We start from the raw sequence: 14,197 nt of genomic DNA, 5'->3' as shown, positions 1-14,197 counted from the left end.
CATTTGATTACCTGTTCAGGAGTCTTATGGCTTGGGGGTAAAAACTGTTGAGAAGCCTTTTTGTCCTAGACTTGGCACTCCGGTACCGCTTGCCATGCGGTAGTAGAGAGAACAGTCTATGACTGGGGTGGCTGGGGTCTTTGACATTTGTTAGGGCCTTCCTCTGACACCGCCTGGTGTAGAGGTCCTGGATGGCAGGCAGCTTAGCCACAGTGATGTACTGGGCCATACGCACTACCCTCTGTAGTGCCTTGCGGTCGGAGGCCGAGCAATTGCCGTAGCAGGCAGTGATGCAACCAGTCAGGATGCTCTCGTAGTTGCAGCTGTAGAACCTTTTGAGGATCTGAGGGCCCATGCCAAATCTTTTTAATTTCCTGGGGGGTAATAGGCTTTGTCGTGCCCTCTTCACGACTATCTTGGTGTGTTTGGACCATTCTAGTTTGTTGGTGATGTGGACACCAAGGAACTTGAAGCTCTCAACCTGGTCCACTACAGCCCCGTCAATGAGAATGGGGGCGTGCTCGGTCCTCCTTTTCCTGTAGTCCACAATCATCTCCTTAGTCTTGGTTACGTTGAGGGATAGGTTGTTATTCTGGCACCATCCGGCCAGGTCTCTGACCTCCTCCCTATAGGCTGTCTAATCGTTGTCGGTGATCAGGCCTACCACTGTTGTGTTGTCTACAAACTTAATGATGGTGTTGGAGTCGTGCCTGGCCATGCAGTCGGGGGTGAACAGGTAGTACAGGAGGAGACTGAACACGCACCCCTGAGGTGCTCCAATGTTGAGGATCAGAGTGGCAGATGTGTTGCCACCTACCCTCACCACTTGGGGGTGGCCCGTCAGGAAGTCCAGGATCCAGTTGCAGAGGGAAGTGTTTAGTTCCAGGATCCTTAGCTTAGTGATGAGCTTTGAGGGTACTATGGTGTTGAACGCTGAGCTGTAGTCAATTAATAACATTCTCACGTAGGCGTTCCTTTTGTCCAGGTGGGAAAGGGCAGTGTGGAGTGCAATAGAGATTGCATCATCTGTATCATATGTCTAATGTACACTGTCAATTTAAAATATATTACAACAGGCAATCACCATCACAAATTGGACACGTAGTTAAAGTGCTGAAACTCAAAAAGTCCACTACTTGGATACTGTACAGTACAAATACAATTCAATTGTGCTGTCCTTTGACTGTTTATGATGATTTGGACGTTTAAATGGCTGACTTGATGGCTGTCCAATTGCAAAATGATACAATGGCATTGGCCACATGATATATTGCAAGTTCATACTTCCTTTTTAGGATATGGAGGGGACTGCGTACTCTCATCATATCAATATCTGGAGAGGTACCAGTGGCTCTGAACACATGGCAAAAGGAATTTTGCAAATCGCATGCACGTAAGCAGAGTTAGAGCATAACCTGTAAACCAATGTTATCCTATGGGAGAATTCCGCTAGCACGTCGTGGAACACACTGCCATTTATTATTTTCAATAGAATGCATAGCCCCTCGTTAATTAACCCTTACTTATTGTACGGGTCATAAATAGGGTCAATTCAGAAAAAGTGGAACACTTTTTTGCATTTCTGTCATCTGTAGCCTCTTTCGACATCTATCCAATATAATAGCTACATTTCTGAAATCCTCAAGATATTTCCTAAATCACACAAACAGGGCAAATGTTGATATCATATTCTGAGGAGGTATTACACACTCATTTGTGTACACTGAGCCAAAACCCTATTTTCAGTGTGAATTCGGTAAATTGGGACCACAGGTTAGATAAACTGGGACACCATTTTTATAGTCCTAATTGTACCAATGATAATTCAATTCACACCTTGTTGTTATATTATCATCTTGAAGATTTCAGAAATGTATCATGTGTTGGGCTAATATGTTGGATAGCTGTCAAAAGAGGTTAAAAAAGATGCAAAAAAAAGTCCCCACTTTAGCTAGCAATGGTTGGTAAAGCGACAACCAAAAAAACTACATTTAAACATAATATTGGCAACTTTATTTATTTTTATGCACCAATACATAGTATTTTTTTTTTAATTAATAGGCTACTTGATGGCCAACAGATGCAAATGTGTCATTCTCCACGTTTAATGTCAGTTTCTTTGAGGACTTTTCCCTGTAACTGCAAAGATATTTATAGGGAAGGTAATCAGGGGAGTGATGAGGCGCAGGGGCGCGTAACGACGGTGACAGGTGTGCGCCATCACTAGCAGCCTGGTGACCTAGAGGCCGGAGAAGGAGCACACGAGAGTTCCATAACTTCCATTATGCCATTGTAGTCTACAGTTTGATACAATAAATATGTTGAAATTACTATATCACTGGAGTCATTGCAAATCAATTTGTTCCACTTGTTTAGCCTACCTGGAGCTGACAAACTGATTTAATAAATAGCCTACAACTTCAGTGTATTGTTGTTGTAGCCTTGTGTTATTATGCAATTATTAATGGCCATGTTTAGTTAATTAAATTGGAAGTTATCAAAGCTCTATCGAAATTGACGATCAGTTGTTAGAATGTATTAGATTGACAGTCTGTCAGATTAGGCTACAGGTAAAAATATATATCCTATGTTGACAAGCATATTATGTTCATATTTTTATTTAACTAGGCAAGTCAGTCAAGAACAAATTCTTAATTACAATGACGGCCTAGGAACAGTGGGTTAACTACCTTGTTCAGAGGGAGAACGACAGATTCTTACCTTGTCAGCTCGGGGATTCGATGTAGCAACCTTTCGATCTAGCAACCTTTTAAATTACGATATATATATAGGGGCGGCAGTAACCGCGTTGGGCCAGTAACCGAAATGTTGCTAGATCGAATATTAAGTATTATTTATATTTAATTCAGTGATTGAAATTACGACTCCATCCTCAGTAGCCGATTCCAGCAGATGATTGATTCGTGACTGCCGTTGACAAATACAAATATTCTCCCTAGAATAATCTCATAATGTAGACTACATTACCAGCACAGCCTACCCGCACTGTTTCTGCAAGCTGTTGGCTAGAGCGCAGGTGCCAAGACCATTTTGCCATTGAAAATGCAATGGAAACACATTCAACTTTAGATTTCTATTCGGTACATGAAAACTTCAGCGAAAAAGTATATGTTGTGTGCACTACGTCATCACGCACAGATTTGTATCTGCAACAAATCTGTTTGGAAACATCACCCGTGGGAAAATGCGCATATTTTCTGTATGCAGATTTTTAGAATATTCGCATGAAAATCAGTTGCCAATTGGATGGAAACCTAGCTAATGATGCATTTTCACACAGAACAACCCACAGTGATAATGGGTTTGTGTTTTGTGCTGATGGTCATCTCTGTTCACACACCCCCTGGGTTAAGGAGGATCCACCCTCTGGGCTTGCAGTCACCATTGGAATCCCCAATGAATCATTAACTAAGAACACTAATAATATCCAGTCACACCAGCAGGAAGGGACAGTCAGGATCAGCAAGAGGGGGGAGAAAGGTATATAAGAGGAATTAGGAGTGTCTTTTTTACATTTTCTTTTTTACAGACTGTTGGACAATACAAGCAGCGTTACGGGAGATAACAGAATCGGAGTAGGTCAATTCCATTCTTGCCTCTTCCCTTTGGCCCTTGTAGAACTCGGATAAGGCAGGGGAAATCAGTCTTAGAGTAGAGAAGTTGACCATTAACCCCAACTATTGATTACAGCTCTATCCCTCTTCTAACCCTCTCTGTACTGCACCGTGGATCCTGACACCAAAGTTCAGTCACTGGCTGCAGAAGTACTACAGCCTTGAACAACAGGAGCCTTTTCCCTCCTCTGTAGTTTTGTTTTTTGAATCCTCTTTTATTTAGCACTTTTTTTCTGCACTGCAAAAACCATGGCAACCACAGGGTATGGATACTACCACACCACAATTTTCCTGGCCATGTTTGTGGGCTATACGCCGTACTACTTCAATAGGAAGACCTTCTCCTTTGTGATGCCCTCTCTCATGCAAGATATCAAGATGGAAAAAGATGACATGGGTAATAGAATCCTCACTATTGTCTTTTCCTCTGTTTCTGTCTTGCATGTCCCAAACAGCAATTAACAACCAAAGTTTAGATACTGCTGATAGTGGTCTGACTTTGATTTGTTTCAAAGTCAGACCACCACATTTCTAAGCCAGCAACGATCCTATGGGGAGGTATCGGTTGATGCTTTATGTATATTGATATGTTTATCGAAATCAATAAAACATTGTGTTCTGCCTCTGTATTGTGTGTACTACCCCTCAGGCATGATCACTAGTAGCCAGTCTCTGGCGTATGCTATTAGCAAGTTCATCAGCGGCGTGCTGTCGGATCACATCAGCGCCCACTGGCTCTTCTCCATTGGCCTGTTCATGGTGGGTGCCATCAACATGGTCTTCTCCTGTGGCCGTTTTCCTGTGGCCGTACTGTGGCCGTTTTCTCTGGTCTCTGGTTCATCAATGGCCTGGGTCAGGGCCTGGGGTGGCCCCCATGTGGCAGGGTGCTGTGCAAGGTAGGACCAGGAAGCAACACTGTAGTCCCATGATATGAAGCTGTCAGACACGTATCAATCAATTGCCTGCACTGTTAAAAGATTGGTCAATCAGTGTACCATTCTGTACAATGCATTTGGAAAGTATTCAGACCACTTTACTTTTTCCACATTTTGTTACAATACAGCCTTATTCTAAAACGAATTGAACTGTCCCGTCCTCATCAATCTACACACAATACCCCATAATAACAAAGCAAAAACATTTTTTTTTTGAAAATTTATAAAATAATAAAAACTGAAATATCACATTTACATAAGTATGTAGACACTTTACTCAGTACTTTGTTGAAGCACCTTTGGCAGTGATTACAGCCTTGAGTCTTCTTGGGTATGACGCTACAAGCTTGTATTTGGGGAGGTTCTCCTATTCTTCTCTGCAGATCCTCTCAAGCTCTGTCAGGTTGGATGGGGAGTGTCACTGCACAGCAATTTTCAGGTCTCTCCAGAGATGTTCGATCGAGTTCAAGTCCAGGCTCTGGCTGGGCCACTGAAGGATTTTCAGAGACTTGTCCAGAAGCCACTCCTGCGTTATCTTGGCTGTGTGCTTAGAGTCATTGTCCTGTTGGAAGGTGAACCTTCTCCCCAGTTTGAGGTCCTGAGCGCTCTGGAGCAGGTTTTCATCAAGGATCTCTCTGTACTTTGCTCTGTTCATCTTTCCCTTGATCCTGACTAGTCTCCCAGTCCCTGCTGCTGAAAAACATCCCCACAGCATGATGCTGCCACCACCATGCTTCACCATGGAATATTGTGTGTAGATTGATGAAAAAAAGAAGAAGATTTAATCAATTTTAGATTAAGGATGTAACGTAACAACATTTTGAAAAAGTCGAGGGGTCTGAATACTTTCCGAATGCACTGTATATCCCTGTCCATTCAACACCAGTCATGTCAAGCCACGCAGCACATCACTAGTCTGATATTATGATATGTCATTCCCTTCTGCTCCTCAGTGGTTCGAGCCCTCTCAGTTTGGGACATGGTGGGCGATTCTGTCCTGCAGTATGAACCTGGCTGGGAGTTTAGGCCCCATTATTGCAATGTTGATGGCCCAGAGCTACATCTGGAGGACGACCCTGTCCATCTCAGGCCTCTCCTGTTGTGTGGTCTCCTTTGTCTGCCTGCTGTTGATCAGGAACGAGCCCAAGGACGTGGGCTTGCCCAACATCGACACTGGGGGGGCCAAGAAGGTCAAAGCAGGTCAGAGCTTGGAGCTAACCTCATTTGATTCTGTGGTTGAAACATTTCAAAATGTGTGTGACTGTGATATGCACAGATTTTCATTTGAACACATGCTTTTCTGAGTATTGTCTGCATGTGAAATTGTGTGTAAAATCAGTGACACTCTGTGAGAATTTACTCTGCACCCAGCGTGCTCCTCACATGCTAGCGTGCTCCTCACATGCTAGCGTGAACGAGTTCAAGATTTTATTTAACCTTTACTTAACTAGGCAAGTCAGTTAAGAACAAATTATTATTTACAATTATGGTCCACCCCGGCCAAACCCTAACCTGGACGACGCTGGGCCAATTGTGCGCTGCGTTATGGGACTCCCAATCACGGTCGGTTGTGATACAGCCTGGAACCAAACCAGGATCTGTAGTGACACCTCTAGCACTGAGATGCAGTGCCTTAGACTGCTGCGCCACTTGGGAGCCACTCTCTAAGTGATGTGCTAGTGTGACTTAAACCTCTCTCCCTTACCAGGCTCATCCAGTGATTAGACCACCTTCAAAGAGTTCATGCTGTCCCCCTACCTGTGGCTGCTGTCTGTGGGCTACCTGGTGGTATTCGGGGTGAAGACGGCCTGCACTGACTAGGGCCAGCTCTTCCTCATCCAGGACAAGGGCCAGTCAACACTCATTGGTTTGGAAGTCTGATACATTAACACCGGCGTTGTCCCTGTTTTACGCAGGTTGATGTCTATTTCCATGTCTTGTCCTGGAGGCAGAACAGTGATTTCCCCTTAGGTAGGCCAGCTGCAAAGTCAAAATGTAGCTATATTGTGAAAATTCATGAATACAAAAATGTGCTTTTTGGTATTAATTTAAGGTTAGGGTCAGGCATTATGGTTAGAAGTGTGGTTAAGGTTAGGTTTAAAATCAGATTTTATGACTGTGGCTGTGCCAGTTAGTGACCACTCTGCAGAGCTGCCTCCAGAACAAGATTAATGATGGAAAGCGCTAACCTGCCTGTTTTACTAGTGTGCAATAGCTTACTGTTGATAACTCAATATTAACTGCTTCTTGTTAGGTTTGCCTGAATGCAGCTCTTTTTCACAGGCAGTTCCTACAGGAGTGCCCTGGAGGTTGGAGGCCTGTTGGGCAGTTTAGCTGCAGGATACTTCTCTGACAAGGCTGTGGCACACGTGGGTTGACAGTGGCATCATACATTAATTCAGAGATCTATAAAAATCAAAGCAGTGTTTGTAAGGTACTATATTCATTTTTGTACAGCAAGGCATGAAAAGCCATGGAAGCCCCCATCATTTTCTCTTGATCTCCATGATGTCTGGGATGTTTGGTTCCATGTATCTATTCCGGGTCACTATCACTCCAGACAGCCCAAAGGTATAGTAAAGACATTATGTTCCTCAAATCTCCTTTCAGAGCCAGTACACTATCAGTCTATGTTTGTTAGTTCATGGTTTTCTTTTTTATGTTATAAATTCAGATATGGATCCTCTTCTTGGGGGCGACTTTTGGCTTCTCATCTTACGGACCAATATCCTTGTTTGGCGTGATAGCCAATGAGAGTGCTCCTTCAAACTGTTGTGGAACATCACATGCTATCGTTGCCTTAATTTTATTTTACCTTTATTTAACTAGGCAAGTCAGCTAAGAACAAATTCTTATTTTCAATGACGGCCTAGGAACAGTGGGTTAACTGCCTTGTTCAGGGGCAGAACGACAGATTTGTACCTTGTCAGCTCGGGGATTCGAACTTGCAACCTTTCGGTTAATGGCCAACAGTAAGTTTATCTCAACCTAGTCTCAAATTCCAATGAATGCTTTTCACACATTTGTGTGTAATGTCTTGGCTTTACTAGCAGTACAAGACATGTAGTTCAATGACTAAATCTATCTTTCCTATTATTTATGAGAACCAGACTAATTGACATCCCTGTATTGTTATCAGTTGGCGGCTTCTGCTCTGGACTGCCATTCAGCACCATCGCCAAGCACCACGGCTGGGAAATGGCCTTCTGGGTAGCAGAGATCCCCTGTCTCCTCACTACCATCAGCTTCTTCTTCCTGCGGAACATCAGAACCAAGATGGGTCACGTCCCAAGGAAGGCGGACTGATTATTACACCTCATAACTCTCTGTTGCCAATATGGGAAACTTAGGATAAGAATGTACATTTTCTTATTTGTGAAGTGTTTTTGAATTGACAGGAGACATGGTCCTATATATTCTTGTTTTAAGAGATGGTGAGACATGGAGTTGATCCAGGGATTATTTATTTTCACTGAAGATGTATTCAGGCAGTATTCAGGTGCAAGTACATCAACTATGTTGTGCTACTTAAAACTATCTTCAATGCTCATGGCTTAAAATAGATCCAAGATTTAATTATTGAAAATGTGTGTCAATCTGATTTTAATTTGAGCATAATCTTATAATTTGAAACCAAGGCACTTTAATGTACTGTTCATTTCTGAAAATGGCACTTGACACATCTCCTTATATGGGTGCAATCTGTTTGAGTTGATAAAAGACTTGAATAAAATACCTTATGTCGTGCTTGATTTTATTTCTAAAGGATCGCATTGAAAAGAGAGACGAGATATGAAAACATTACATAGTGGTGTTTATTCTTAAAGTATGTACAAAAATCTGTATTTACATTGTATCCCAGTAGAACATATTCTTATCATATACAAGTTAATCAAGGCTCCTGAGTGGCGCAGCAGTCTAAGGCAGCGGTCTAAGGCACTGCATCTTAGTGCTAGAGGCATCACTACAGACCCTGATTCGATCCCGGGCTGTATCACAACCAGCCGTGATCGGAAGTCCCATAGGGCGGAGCACAATTGGCCCAGAGTCGTCCGGGTTTCGCCGGGGTAGCCCGTCATTGTAAAATAAGAATTTGCTCTTAACTGACTTGCTAGTTAAAGGTAAAATAAAAATAAAAAATCAACATTAGTTCTGAAATAGCAGCACTGCTTGGAGACATATTGACCCATATGCTTGTACTGTAGCTTCCCAGTCATAAAACACAATTCAATGATTGGTTCAACAACAACATTTCAGGAGCAATTCATCCTTGTTCTTACTCAAGATCCAGGTCCAAAGTTACCAGCTTTATCTGCTATCTCCAATGCACCCTTCAAATTCTGATCAAAGAGTTCACACCTGTAACAAGAGAGGGCAAAATATATCTTGCCATGATTGCTCATCAATGAAATGGATAACTGATAGAGACTCATGTGACAGAGGGCAGATATTTGACATGTGAAAGTTACCTGATAGGCATCTCCAAAGAGTAGAAGGGGTTCTTGAGGGCAAAGTCTGAATAGATCTCGTAAATCTTCCTCAGGAGTGCATCAATGCCAGACTGCCGGGGGTCTGCCAGCACAATGAACTTTATACCTAAAAAATAAGTTGACACTGAGGCAGATTTCGTTTTTCAAACCAAGTGCATTGCATGTAGGCATCACACACAGAGACTGATAGCAGTGTTTGAATGCATGGCTTTACCAGTGAGTGTCTGAAAGCAGTGCAGTTTGAACATATCTGTCTCCAGCATCTCAATTCCTGTACTGCCAACTTCAGGGGACAGCTGTGAACCAATAGCAAACAACCTAGGAAAAGTACAACACAACATGTAGCAAGATCATGGAAAAGCAAATGTAACCATAGACCAAAGGATTTATTCATGTCAGAGCTGACAGTTCACCTGACAAGTGTACCTACTTACGAGAAGTGTAACTACTTACGAATGAAACATTGAAGCCAGCATCAGTTTTTCATTGGAGCTCAAGCGAGCCCTTCCGAACCGTATGGACAACGGATAGTTTGTTGAGTTTTTCAAGTATTCGATGATCTCCTTCCCATCTGCCGTGAACTTACCGTTGACGTCCAATCCATTGATGGACAGTAAAGCATGGCCCACTAGATTAATAGAAGTATGCGTGCACAATGTTAACAATAAATAGAAGCATGGAGAATGCAACATTTTAGTTCCAGCCATGACATGTATTACCAGCTATCACTATGTCAACTTTGTAAGCACTGATGTGATCACTTGACAGTTGCGGACAACCTACCTCGGATTCCATCGCGTTGACCAAATGATACAACAACTTTCTCATCGTGGATCTTTAACACCAAATCTAAAGGATAGCTGAATGTTTTCTCTGCTTCTGCTCTCGGTACATAATTGTCATACTGGTAAATTAATCCCCCAGCCTTATTTACAACATACACACTGAATATCGCCATCTTTGCCCTTTTTTCTGCACAGCTGACAAAATTGTCACGTGACAGGAAATATTTCAGACAAAATCTAAAATAATCTTGAACAGAGGTAACTTTACATGCGTGTTCATTCGTATTATTATTTTTGTTTAATATGACATCTATATTTATTTTGCAGATTTGTTTATTATTCATGCTAAAACCAATCTATAGAAACAGTATAGCAAAAGTAAACTACATTTCCCAGAACCATACTTCCACATCCACATGTGCGGGTTCTCTTAGGGGCTCGTGCACGGGTTGAACTTCCTTTCACTCCCGACATCTTGACGGTGGGACATCATGGTGAGAGTTTTAGCGTGATTTTTCATTAAATTCGAGGTCGAACAAAATATTTGACTCGAAAAAGTTCAGAGTCGGGATGGGTAGGTGGATAATATTCTTTGTCCGCAGCGTTCTGACCGTGATTATGGATGGAATAGCTCACTTTACGATTCCAGTTGGCCATGCTTTCTAGCTAACGGTAGCTGGCTTGGCTACATTAGCTGGGCTACGGCTGATGGTGAACTGCGTGATCAGCCAACCATCGGTTTATGTTGCAGACAATCGGTTGTCTTATCATTCCCCAATGTGTATATATCTCATAGTATGACCTTTCCCACACATGTATCAATTGATCAGATTATGCAAACTGCCCGCTAGTTCTCTGCAGACCACGGTTGGCTGGAGTCTAGACCACTGTTGGTTTAACTGGAGTCGGTTGTTGATTAGCTGGCTAGTTGTTAGCCTGTGACAAGGCCGTCGCTTGTTAGTTTAGGTCTAACTACATTTACAGACACTACTAAAATATGCACAGGCTTACATCCTATTTGGTTCAATTCCAATTGATGGACTAACGTTAGTGGCTACCTGAATTAGCAAACCAACTGTCGTTGTCTTCTGAAAATTATAGTGCACTTACAAATTACCAGCAGAAGTTTGTTAGTTTTGGGGAATGTGTGGTGGTTCATTCCGCATCAGTTAGATAACGTTAATGGTACTGTGATGTGGTTTATTATAGCCTCCTAAAGACGCCAAGGGGAAGGGGAAGGATTCCGGGAAGTCTAAAAAAGACAAGGATCCAGCCAACAAATCCGGAGGGAAAGCCAAGAAGAAGGTATGTCCTGATATCCATTGATCTCTTCTTGGGGGTGTATTCCTTTGGTGTCATAAAATGGTTGACCTGTCAGGAGTGAGCAACCTCTCCCATTTCCCCTGAGCAGAAGTGGTCCAAGGGAAAGGTGAGGGATAAGCTCAACAACCTGGTCCTCTTCGACAAGGCCACCTATGAAAAGTTGAACAAGGAAGTGCCCAACTACAAGCTCATCACACCAGCAGTTGTGTCCGAGAGGCTAAAGATCAGAGGGTCTCTGGCCAGGGCTGCCCTCCAGGAACTGCTCAGCAAAGGTAAACCCTGACCCCTACTCTTGATTCTCAACCATAGTGTTTACGGGTAGTGAATTTGATTAAATTAAGAATTAGTTGGGTAGCCAAATCTGACTATGTAAGACAGGGCCCTAACATCAAAGTGCGGATGGTACATGTTTCTCAGAATAGACATACTGTCATGTTTATCTACAATAGTGTTTTTTTTTTGGCATGCTACACTCTGTGTCAGTAGTCTGAGGACAATGATCTGGTTCAATTTTGAGCTTTGCTACAGTGAAGCCCAGTTTGACTCAACAAGGCACTGACTCTTGTGGGTCTGCCGCAGAGCCAACTGGTACAGATACATTTACAAAGCCGTTAAGCCCCACCTACATATACCGATGTTTAGCACTCCTCTCACTTGCCTTCCAAATGAAACACTAAATATTTCGGATTAACAACTCGAACTACAAAATTAACATGTTCCCTTCAATGTCACTTCTAACCCCTGTCGGCAGTATAGTCTTCCTTCAGGGGGGAAAAGTACTGTCGTTTTGGTGCACATTTGCTCTGATCAGTGACTACTAAGACTGGCACTGCAACTTAATGCCTGCTCTTTCAGCATCAAGTGTTGTGTATATTGTCCTAACTTGTGTCAGTGCAGTGAGAGGGTGTGACTTTTCTGGGTGAGTTGGTAATGTGGGACCATAGTATTTCAATATCTTTACAAAATAAATGGCACGTTCCATTCTGCCACCCCTCTAGGCATGATCAAGTTGGTGTCAAAACACAGATCGCAGGTGATCTACACACGTAACACCAAGGGTCCCGAGGAGGAGGGTGGTGTTGTGGTTCCAGACAAGCCAGAGAAGCCTGAGAAGGCAACTAAGGCAGCAAAGGCAGAGAAGGAAGAGAAAGCGTAACCTGGTATGTTATGATAGTAGTCCTGATGGAACTAGCCTACATTTTATTGCAACAAACTGAATATTCCTCACTGCAATTCACTGTTGCTGGTATTACCTGATTTTAATGTGTTTGGCGTTAAACATGTTAACAGGCAGGTTGGAGGACTACTGCTATAAATACCATCTAAAATCTTGTTTGTTTTTTCAGGTTGTGATTCCTGTGTTGTGATGTAAGGTGAATAAAATTCTTAAAAGAGATTTGCATTTCATTTTTTTGTATTCCTTGTGATATTCTCCCTGATGTCTGTGTACTTGTAATTTTGAAGGGCCTTTTAGCTCCAGATCATTTAGCTTGAATGAGTTGACACTCAATTGCATTTGGCTGGAGATCTGTGAATCTAGTTTCAGAATGACAACTCTAATTGATATATTCTAATGTACACATCAATTGATCTAGCAATATCCACAAGGTGCAAACCTTGGCTTTGAACAAATTGGGGTTACAATATCACATGTTTCCTCTGCATGAAAACACTTCAACTTCACTATGAACATCATTGTCAAATCAAATCCAGGGCCTCAGACCTGCCAATAACAAACCCTGCCATTGACTTGGTGGTTTTTCAGTCTTGCCCTTGTGTCAAATAAGTTTGAAAATGTAATCCCGGTGGGAGAGGACAGTGCTGTGGCGTGTAACAAAACTAAGTGGTGTGAAGTGTTGTGGCGGTATTACACTATCAAAATGGTGCTTTGGGACAGAAGACGAGCGGGCTGAGGCGTCCCCTTGGAGGCACACTGCCGAGGATGTTTACACCTCACTTAGTGTGTTGTGTTCAATTAGTATCAATGCTTCCCTTTATAATGGAACTTGCCCAATCCTACATTTGTGCTTTCACTTGAGCTGTATTTGTTAATTTTGTCACCCATTAAATTCAGTAGGACCTCCAGGTTCATGCCATGATTGTATTCCTGTATTCCAAATAAGGTGGATTGTTTCCAATGCATTTCTGGTAGGGTTTTGGGATCCTTGGAACTTAACCATAACCCCTACTGTAACCGTTTAACTTAAACTTCAATGTTGGGGGGGGTCCCAAAGGTCCCGGATAACGAGAGACCAATGTGTTTCTACTTTCATCCATGTGGGAGTCAGCAGTGGATGTATGTAAAGAGCTGCTACAGGCAACTGAAGGGTGTGTTATTTATTGACAAATGGCATGAAATAAATGAACTTCTCTGCTTCAGTTTAGGGGCTTGAGCCGGGGGTGGGTGAGACACAGGGTAGCTTACTGATGGATGCTGCTCCTCGTCATTGCACAGCACTACCTTGAGCGGTGATGGGGGGGGAAAAAACTGTCCACGGGACACTGACAGATGCTCAACCTCATCTGCCACCATCAGGTCCTCTGGCGTCATGCCTATGAGAGCAAAACAACTTTTGTTTCCTTAATTTTTCTCCCATTATTGATTTATGGAAAACTATGCTACAGCGGTTAAATGTCACATTAATATTGACGTGTAATTGTTTGTCTTAACAAACTCTACATTGAGTTTTATTCTCTGTTCATTTTGCAAACTATAAACCATCAGATGGCACTTTGTGTTGTAGTGGTAAACATTTTCTCCGTCTGCTCTCTGGCTGGGCAAATAAAACTAACTTTTTGTCAAATGACCAAGAAATGCATTTAAAGTAAATATTTGACCTAGAAACAGATTAGCATATGCACTAAGCTGTTTGTATTTTGTTACTGTTCCATCTCTGCTGGTAGCAATTTGCCATGTCTTCATATATGACAGTAGTATGAATCAAGGTTGAGTGAAATGATACAAAGCTCTATGCATAAACTCCCCACACTGCTTCCATTTCAACCTCTGCTACAGGAATGCCCCTATC

At 42.5% G+C, this 14,197-nt stretch overlaps 2 protein-coding genes and 1 pseudogene across 2 annotated transcripts; 2 read left to right on the top strand and 1 right to left on the bottom strand.

Moving 5' to 3' along the window:
* Positions 1-3,452: 3,452 nt before the first annotated feature.
* On the top strand, positions 3,453-8,305 carry LOC115163517 (glucose-6-phosphate exchanger SLC37A4-like; annotated as a pseudogene).
* Positions 8,306-8,363: 58 nt separating this feature from the next.
* Positions 8,364-10,036, bottom strand: LOC115163516 (trafficking protein particle complex subunit 4-like). Its single transcript, XM_029715493.1, has 5 exons — positions 9,844-10,036; positions 9,514-9,688; positions 9,275-9,378; positions 9,040-9,166; positions 8,364-8,929 (listed from the first exon to the last, which is right to left on the bottom strand). The coding sequence occupies exons 1-5, from the start codon at positions 10,016-10,018 to the stop codon at positions 8,851-8,853; spliced, it is 660 nt and encodes a 219-aa protein (XP_029571353.1). The 5' UTR covers positions 10,019-10,036; the 3' UTR covers positions 8,364-8,850.
* Positions 10,037-10,235: 199 nt separating this feature from the next.
* Positions 10,236-12,564, top strand: LOC115163514 (40S ribosomal protein S25). The gene is made up of 5 exons (XM_029715491.1): positions 10,236-10,339; positions 11,055-11,150; positions 11,257-11,440; positions 12,167-12,328; positions 12,515-12,564. The coding sequence occupies exons 1-4, from the start codon at positions 10,337-10,339 to the stop codon at positions 12,322-12,324; spliced, it is 441 nt and encodes a 146-aa protein (XP_029571351.1). The 5' UTR covers positions 10,236-10,336; the 3' UTR covers positions 12,325-12,328; positions 12,515-12,564.
* The last annotated feature ends 1,633 nt before the right edge of the window (positions 12,565-14,197 follow it).

This window comes from Salmo trutta, chromosome 26, assembly GCF_901001165.1.
Source record: "Salmo trutta chromosome 26, fSalTru1.1, whole genome shotgun sequence".
NCBI classification, from domain to species: domain Eukaryota; kingdom Metazoa; phylum Chordata; class Actinopteri; order Salmoniformes; family Salmonidae; genus Salmo; species Salmo trutta.
The sequence above is the reverse complement of the archived record's forward strand: the minus strand, read 5'-3'. Positions and strand labels throughout refer to the sequence as shown.